This window comes from Camelina sativa, unplaced genomic scaffold (genome assembly GCF_000633955.1).
Source record: "Camelina sativa cultivar DH55 unplaced genomic scaffold, Cs unpScaffold00780, whole genome shotgun sequence".
NCBI classification, from domain to species: domain Eukaryota; kingdom Viridiplantae; phylum Streptophyta; class Magnoliopsida; order Brassicales; family Brassicaceae; genus Camelina; species Camelina sativa.
The window spans coordinates 3,944-12,888 of record NW_010921908.1 but is presented as its reverse complement, the minus strand read 5'-3'; the positions used below and the strand labels follow the sequence as shown (position 1 = coordinate 12,888).

Sequence of the window (8,945 nt, the reverse complement as noted above, 5' to 3'; positions counted from 1 at the left end):
AAAAAAAAGATAAATTAAAAACTCTATTATAGTAATACAATTTCACATGTGTGGTCTGGTCTACTAGGGATTAACTGAAATAAACACTTTAATTAATCTATTTTTCCACATTTCTCCATTTGTATAAGTAATCTTAAACGTTGAAGCACATACGGTATTCTTATTCTCTATTAATAGAGGAGAATGTGTCATCTTCTCATTACTCAATAACCAAAATTATCATATACATATAAACATAATGGGAAGGTCAAAATATTCATGTCATCATCATCTTCTCGTTCTTATTATTATTCTTCTTGAAGTTCTTTGGATATCACCAGGATATACTTCAGCCGAAGATGAACATGCAAAGGTATATAATATACAAACTCCAGCTTGTCTTATCATTAATATTAGATTGAAGAAAACAAATTGATGTTGCAAAGGAGAATTTACTTTTGAAACTCTTAATTTATAATAAAGGATTTCTATATCATATACTTGGGAGATGGACCGGATGATACAGACGAAGCTATCAAGACACACATAAATCTCCTATCGTCTTTGAATATAAGGTACATAATTATTTTTATAAGAAAATTAATGCGGCGTAATTACATGCATTTGATCGACTAATCTTTCTACAGCCAAGAAGAAGCAAGAGATAGAAAGGTACATAGTTACACTAAAGCCTTCAATGCTTTTGCTGCCAAGCTTTCTCCAAATGAAGCCAAGAAGATGATGGGTAATTCACTTCATAGTCATTAACAAAATTATGAACTTTCATGCATATAATTAAATTTAAAAGTATACTATAACAATCTGAAAAAATGGTGCAGAGATGGAAGAAGTTTTTGGTGTGTACCGAAATGAATATCGCCAACTCCACACAACAAAATCATGGGATTTCGTTGGACTTCCTCTAACAGCAAAAAGACATGTAAAAACAGAGAGAGATGTTATTATTGGTGTTCTTGATACAGGTTTTAATTATTTTATATATGTTGTGTTTGTTGTTACTAAACTCATACATACGCTTGATATGAAAATTAACAGAACCCTTCCTATACAATAATCAGGAATAACGCCAGAGTCAGAGAGTTTCCAGGACCATGGTCTCGGCCCTCCCCCGGCTAAATGGAAAGGATCGTGTGGACCTTATACTAATTTCACCGGATGCAACAAGTAATATATTACTACATTAGTGAAAAAATAAACTGTTAAAAAAAAAAAAAAAAAAAAAAAAAGAAGGAGTTGGCTGATCGATTTTAAAAGTTTGGGGAGCTTAGAAGAATTATGCGTTAAGATAAGGGTCCTAATTGGAAATTTTAAACTTGAACAGCAAAATAATCGGGGCCAAGTACTTCAAGCACGACGGCAATGTGCCTACCGGCGAAATCCGATCACCGATCGATATCGACGGCCATGGGACGCACACGTCATCAACCGTAGCCGGAGTTCTAGTCTCAAACGCCAGTCTCTATGGCATAGCAAACGGTACCGCCCGCGGCGCGGTTCCGTCGGCGAGGCTGGCGATGTACAAGGTTTGTTGGGCGAGATCCGGCTGTGCCGACATGGACATCCTCGCCGGGTTCGAGGCGGCGATTCACGACGGCGTTGACATTATCTCCATCTCTATCGGCGGTCCAATCGCGGATTACTCATCCGATTCGATATCGGTAGGGTCGTTTCACGCGATGAGGAAAGGGATCCTCACGGTGGCGTCCGCCGGGAACGACGGACCGAGCTCAGGGACTGTAACGAACCATGAGCCGTGGATACTGACGGTTGCGGCAAGCGGAATCGATCGGACGTTCAAGAGCAAGATAGATCTCGGCAACGGCAAATCATTCTCTGTAAGTAAATTCACAAAATCGTTCTAAATTAATTTTAAAGGGGTGAAATCGATAAAATCCAATTTTAAAAGGGGTTTCAAATTTGCAAAAAAAAAGGGGATGGGAATAAGCATGTTTAACCCAAAAGCCAAGTCGTATCCTCTTGTAAGTGGTGTTGATGCTGCTAAGACCACTGACGACAAGTACTTAGCTAGGTAGGTACTATTTCATCTTCATCTTCAACTACTTGATTTGAATTTATATAAATTTAAGACATTTTTTGTTTGTTGATGATGCGTAAAAAAGGTACTGTTTCTCTGATTCTTTGGACCGAAAGAAGGTGAAAGGGAAAGTGATGGTGTGTAGAATGGGAGGAGGTGGTGTGGAGTCGACTGTTAAAAGCTATGGAGGTGCTGGTGCCATTATTGTTAGTGATCAGTATCTTGATAACGCTCAGATTTTCATGGCACCAGCTACAAGTGTTAATAGCTCTATTGGCGATGCCATCTACCGTTATATCAACTCCACAAGGTCCTTGTTGATTTTTTTACGCACCAGCCACAAGTGTTCATCTTTTCAGCTTACTCTTTGCTTTTGCTCTTTTTTATTCAGATCACCATCGGCTGTGATTCAGAAAACCCGGCAAGTGACAGTCCCTGCTCCCTTTGTTGCTTCTTTTTCATCAAGAGGTCCCAACCCGGGATCAACACGCCTTCTCAAGGTTCATATGACCTGATCAACATCATCTCACTAGAGAATTTTGGATCTTTATCTTATGTTTTTTTTTGGGTGAATTTCTAGCCCGATATCGCTGCACCCGGGATTGATATATTGGCGGCCTTCACTCTCAAGAGATCATTGACTGGATTAGATGGTGACACCCAATTCTCAAAATTCACCATCCTGTCTGGTACCTCAATGGCATGCCCCCATGTTGCTGGTGTAGCTGCTTACGTCAAGTCTTTTCATCCTGATTGGACACCTGCTGCCATCAAATCCGCCATCATCACCTCAGGTAACTTGGTTTTTTGATTCTCTTGGAAATGGAAAACAGAGAAAACATTAACACACACAGTTGTATTTCTCTGTTTTGTTTGGCAGCAAAACCGATAAGCAGTAGAGTGAACAAGGACGCAGAGTTCGCTTATGGAGGAGGCCAAATAAACCCAAGACGAGCGGCTAGCCCTGGCTTAGTCTACGACATGGACGACATGTCCTATGTTCAGTTCTTGTGCGGAGAAGGCTACAACGCAACCACTCTAGCTCCACTTGTGGGGTCACGCTCCGTGAGCTGTTCCTCCATTGTCCCTGGACTCGGCCACGACTCCCTCAACTACCCAACAATCCAACTGACGTTGAGATCTGCCAAAACGTCCACACTGGCTGTGTTCAGGCGGAGAGTGACCAACGTGGGACCAGCGTCGTCAGTGTACAACGTGACCGTGAGGGCACCCAAAGGAGTAGAAATAACAGTGGAGCCACAGAGTTTGACGTTCTCAAAGGTATCACAGAAGAGGAGCTTCAAAGTGGTGGTGAAGGGCAAACAAATGAGTCCCGGAAAGATTGTGTCAGGCTTGCTCGTGTGGAAGAGTCCACGTCACTCTGTCCGGAGCCCCATTGTTATCTACAGCCCTAGTTCGGATTGATCATTGAACTTAGGAATCTTATTACATCTTCATCAATAAACATTTACTTACCGATGTAATAATCAATCTTCTCCATTTTCCACTGTGTCTATATATATATATTTCGTTCGTTTTAACCCAACCAAAACTTATAGAGCCTTTGGGCCCATTATGAGCCCATAACGCTAAACACAATGGGTGGGTGAGACCCTAAAAAGCCATTGTCTTGAGCTTCTTCTCTCTTTGGGGGATGTCATCAATGGAGGAAGCTTGTGTACCGGAAGGGGTGCTTCAGCCGCTGCTCATTGCTTCGGACTTATCCTACTCTCTAGAAGATTGCTTGAAGTATCTTCTAGAGTCTTCCAAGACCGATTCAGGCCGCTCCGATCTCGCTTCCAAGGCTATCCTTCCTTATATCCTTCGTCTTCTTCAGCTTCTTCCTTCCCGCCACTATCTCAATCTCTCTCTCAAGGTCCTCCGCAACCTCTGCGCCGGCGAGGCTTCCAATCAAAACTCTTTCGTCGACCACGGCGGCTCTGCTATCGTCTCCGACTTGCTTGCCGAGAAAACCAAACCCACGGAGGAGGAGGATTTCGAGACTGTTCGATTCGGGTTGCAGGTTCTAGCCAACGTTGTACTGTTCGGCGAGGAGAAACGTCAGAGAGATGTGTGGCTTCGGTTTTTCCCGGAGAGGTTCTTGTCAATCGCTAAGATTAGGAGGCTTGAGACCTCTGATCCTCTCTGTATGATTTTGTATACTTGCTTTGATGGATGCTCTGAGCTTGCTTCTCAGCTTTGCACCAGTGATGGCCTCACCATCGTTGCTGAAACTATACGGACTTCATCTTCCGGTAATGATTTGTTTGTTTATTATATATATATATATATATATATATATCTGATTTGAGAGGCCAAATTTTAGTTGAGAGGATCTTTGTCTGATTTGAAAAAACCAAATCTTTTTGTAATTGTTTGTTTGTAGTTGGGTCTGTGGATGATTATTGGCTCAAGTTACTGGTTTCGAGAATCTGTGTTGAAGACCATTGTTTCCCACAGCTCTTCTCCAAGTTGTACAACAAGGATGCTGAAGATGAGACCAGGTTTACATCAGAGCAAGCCTTTCTTTTGAGGATGGTCTCTGATATTGCAAATGAGAGGATAGGAAAAGTGTCAATCCCTAAGGATACAACTTCTTCCGTTCTAGGATTATTCAAGAAATCTGTTGACGTTTTTAATTTTGCTTCAAGTGAAAGATCCGAGCTTCCTACGGGTTCAACTATAGTAGATGTAATGGGTTACTCTCTGGTAATAATAAGGGATGCTTGCGCTGGAGGAAGCCTTGAAGAGCTCAAGAAGGACAACAAGGATTCAGTTGATACTGTTGAATTGCTCTTGTCCTCTGGACTGATAGATCTCCTCCTTGATCTGCTTCGCAAACTTGATCCTCCAACAACAATAAAGAGGGCTCTAAACCAGAGTCCTACTTCTTCTTCTTCTTCATTGAACCCCTGTCCGTACAGAGGATTCAGGAGAGATATAGTGTCTGTGATTGGGAACTGCGCCTACAGAAGGAAAGAGGTACAAGATGAGATCAGGGAGAGAGATGGGCTCTTTTTAATGTTGCAGCAGTGCGTGACAGATGATGACAACCCTTTCTTGAGAGAGTGGGGATTGTGGTGTGTGAGAAATCTGCTGGAAGGGAACCCAGAGAACCAGCAAGTGGTCGCCGAGTTGGAGATTCAAGGATCTGCGGATGTGCCTCAACTCCGTGAAATTCGTCTCAGAGTTGAAATTGATCCTAAAACATCCAGGCCAAAGCTTGTCAATGACACCTGAAGCTTCAATGCCATGGCTGATGTAATATGATTTCTTTTATTCTAGTTAGAATTAGGATTATGTGGTTTCTTTGTTCACTAAATAATTTAGCTGATGTAATTCATTTCCATTTCAATATAACAAAGCTGTGTTTTCAATCAACTTGAGGAGGAGAAACTTCAACCTTTGTTTATGTGCAGCGCCCCTTTGTTTATGTACAGCGCGCCCCAAATAATTTAACAATCTTTCAAGTCATAACAATACACACTAGATTCTTCGGCTCCAAAAAGGAAAGATGTAAGTGAAAGATTGCAAAGACATATATATATATTGCATTAAACGGTTTTTGGAGCTACATGGCTACTGTGGTCATCACACCATCAACACCGTTGGCATACTAACAGACGTCCCTCCTTACATCCTTGAAGCGCTCTCTTCCACTGGAATCAATCTTTGTCACGCCCCCCACGGTTACTATCTTCTCATCCTTAGTTATGTCTTAATTCCTACTGTAATGGATGATGAATACACAGTCTCTCAAGTCTTTTAGTTTCTTCTGAAACAGGTAGCTCAGACATCATGTTGCTCATGTCTCAGTGGATCTCTAAGAATCCACCCCCAGCTAATATTTTGGGCATATGCGATCCGAGAGGCTTCCCTCCTCCTTTGAGTGGATACAACCTTTTCCGGCCGTTTTCCTATTCCTCTCCTGAAGAAGACTCCTTCCTTTGGGAAAGCTCTCTTCTGGCGGCAGGAGGTGTGTGTTTGATATAACCTTGCAGTTCTGTTGCTGAACTTGTAGCTACTTTTTAGGGATTCTACAGCTCTCAATATTAAAAAACAATACTGTATAATGGGGAAGAAAGAAACAGAGCCCTATCCCTTTATAACACCATAGTACTGATCTTCCTCTTTTTAACAATTTCTTCTCTCGTTGCATGTTGAAGCACGCTATTCTGCAATTAATTAACAAAGATATTATCATAGTTTATGTACAGTGCCTGATCAATTATAGTCTACACATTAAGCTCTTCTTACGCCCAAAACAATTTAACAATCTTCAATTCATAAATAAATGCAACTCTGCTTTGAGATCAGATTGTGAGATTCACCTGTATGGCAAGAAAGGATCCAACAATGTTTCCTCCGACATCCGGGAACTCCTCACTCCCTGGAAGTGGCCGGACTTTGCCTTTCCGATCAACTTCCACCGGATATTTCATCAGATGTCCTCTCATCTCCGAGACTTCCTCACTCCTAAACTGTTTCCAGTTCTCCTCCGCCATTGTTCTCACCTTGCTTACACACACTAGATTCTCCAGCTCCAAAAAGCAATCATCTGACATTGCCATGTGCTCTGCCCAAAGCGACATTCTATATCCGAATACCTGCAAAATTGATGTCGAAAATGTTCTTGAAATGACTCGGACTATGAAACCATGCATGTTTGGATTATCTTTGCGTGCGATTACCTGACCCCGTGGACCAGACTGTCGTCGTGCCCATGTATGTTGAGGCTGGTAAGCTCCCATAGCAATCTCTGTGTCTCTTGTCCCTTCCATTGATCTTTGGTTTATGTTTGCAGATCCAATTACCACATACTCATCATCAACAACCATCCCTTTTGAATGAACATATATCATAAATCTTCTGCTCTTTCGACATTGTGCCTATAACACCGTTTCAAATACAACTCATCATTCAACGACGACAGAAACATCAGTAGCAAATTAAGCAGTTGGGTTTGGTTACCTGAGCAGTGTTCTCGTTGCTTGAACTTCCTGTTCCCCATTCGTTATTTCCGTTCACCATTTCTCTATTTCCAAGACAGAAGAAATTCAGATAGTCTTGTGGGGAGAATTCATCTTCGAGGCCAGCCTCTACTAAAGCATTGTAGATGGTTCCATACATCATTTGCATCGTCTTGTGCTACAAGGAAAGTAACTTTGACATTCAGTTTCAAAATCTTTAAGCACCTAGAAACTGTGTAAACAAACCTAAACGCCTAGTAATGGAGGGACCAATATGATTTTTTAAAAACATCAAATTGGATCTACAAAATTACACATGTCTGATTCTTGGATCCATTCTCTTTTATTATAACAAGGTGTGCCTGAAAGAGACTCAGACTCTAATCACCCAACTACATGCAAATTTAAGAACATGCACAATCAACATCAGATCAAACTAATTTCTACTTTAGATGATCATTTGACCAGTTAACGAAAGATGCAAGGAAAAAATCATGACATCAATATTGTCACATGGACTAAGAGAGATAGAGAGAATTTGCAAAGACATATATATTCACTAGAATTACCTGCCAATATAGAATTCTTTGTGTAGCGGCGCCGGTTGGAACTCCTTCTGGCCACATCGGAATGACAATATATGCAGCAAACCGTTCCTTTGATCTGATCTTATCAGCAATCTTCAACGCAATTTCCATAGGAATCAGGTTGTTGGCACCTACATGAAAAACAACACTGAGCTCAATAAACAACCTTAAAGAGATGACCAAGGTTATCAAGACCATTGTCACAAGTTGAGAATCAATGCTCCCAACAATACTCAACTCAATAATTTTTTTTAAAAAGACTGAAATGTCAAAATCAACTTGGAACCCCGGTTATCATTTATCAGATACTGTACCACTAATTCTCAACTGTTACACAAACTAAGTTTTCTTCTTTCTTGTATCTAAACAATGATCAAAACACGTATTTTTGAAAAAATTATCCGAATTTTGTCTCTCTAATCACAAGCTCATTTGAGAAAACAAAGACATAAACAAACCTATGTCCTTGTGAGCATTCCAGTCGTAGGAGGATCCAATGAAATACTGGTTCTCGATGTAGATGAAGTGTTGAGCTGCACGAATGGCCTTTACATATGCAGTGTGTATGCTCATGTCAATGAGCACATTCTTACCGCACACCAAATTCTATCCAAACAAAATCCCTTTATCCATCAATTTCCCAGCCAAATAAGCGTCCACCAAATCATAATGAAAGCACAATTTTTCTTTGATTTTTCAACTCACCTTGCTTGTAGCATATTTTGGATCCTTTGGGAAACCTTTCACAGAGTTTGAATCGATTGAGCGGAAAATCTAAAACAGAAACCAGACAACCATTAGCTTAGAAACAAATTCAATTGGGAAAATTTTTGTGGACCAAAGTATATAATTTGCATTGTCAACTTAAAGATGGGCATCTTTCATGGCCTTTGTGAATTAGCCAGAACAAAACTCTGATACAGTGGTCAAAACACCCATTTATTATATCATGGCCAGACGTAAAGAGAAGATAAAGAAATCCCAGACATTATTGGTACAGAGTTAATCAAAACAACAGGCTAACAACTGCTACGAGATGCTAATATTCAGACTCCATGGTTGGTTTCTAACTTTTTACATTAATATATACGGGATCAAGAGTGTCATGAAATCTACATCTTGCTGTTATAGTAAACGCAATCTGTCACTTTTATAAAATAAGAGTTCCAAAGTGCTTACCTGAACATGCCAAGCCTCGGGGTCGTTTGCACTAACAGTAGGAGCATCAAAAACTCCTAATATATCTGGAATCCTGTCGATCCTTAGTAATGCATCATCATACGATGTCTTCAATTTATTGATTCTGTGAGGCTTCGCAGCCTTCAGCCACCTCTCCTCAAAATTGGTCAGCAC

The 8,945-nt window shown here is 40.8% G+C and overlaps 3 protein-coding genes across 3 annotated transcripts in view; 2 read left to right on the top strand and 1 right to left on the bottom strand.

Moving 5' to 3' along the window:
• Positions 1-238: 238 nt before the first annotated feature.
• Positions 239-3,576, top strand: LOC104773929 (subtilisin-like protease SBT4.14). Its single transcript, XM_010498603.2, has 11 exons — positions 239-352; positions 463-554; positions 627-724; positions 819-962; positions 1,059-1,164; positions 1,322-1,835; positions 1,932-2,029; positions 2,121-2,345; positions 2,427-2,535; positions 2,616-2,829; positions 2,916-3,576. Exons 1-11 carry the CDS (start codon positions 239-241, stop codon positions 3,458-3,460), a joined length of 2,259 nt encoding a protein of 752 aa, XP_010496905.1. The 3' UTR covers positions 3,461-3,576.
• Positions 3,577-3,662: 86 nt separating this feature from the next.
• On the top strand, positions 3,663-5,439 carry LOC104773928 (ataxin-10-like). Its single transcript, XM_010498602.2, has 2 exons — positions 3,663-4,290; positions 4,422-5,439. Exons 1-2 carry the CDS (start codon positions 3,690-3,692, stop codon positions 5,273-5,275), a joined length of 1,455 nt encoding a protein of 484 aa, XP_010496904.1. The 5' UTR covers positions 3,663-3,689; the 3' UTR covers positions 5,276-5,439.
• Positions 5,440-6,348: 909 nt separating this feature from the next.
• The window catches only part of LOC104773927 (phospholipase D beta 2), a 6,204-nt gene continuing 3,607 nt past the window's right edge, over positions 6,349-8,945 (bottom strand). Inside the window, exons 5-11 of the mRNA XM_010498601.1 lie at positions 8,772-8,922; positions 8,298-8,366; positions 8,051-8,198; positions 7,575-7,723; positions 7,007-7,183; positions 6,727-6,924; positions 6,349-6,642 (exon numbers count right to left, since the gene is read on the bottom strand). Coding sequence (XP_010496903.1) covers positions 6,349-6,642; positions 6,727-6,924; positions 7,007-7,183; positions 7,575-7,723; positions 8,051-8,198; positions 8,298-8,366; positions 8,772-8,922 — 1,186 coding nt within the window. The remainder of the gene's footprint in view (positions 6,643-6,726; positions 6,925-7,006; positions 7,184-7,574; positions 7,724-8,050; positions 8,199-8,297; positions 8,367-8,771; positions 8,923-8,945) is intronic.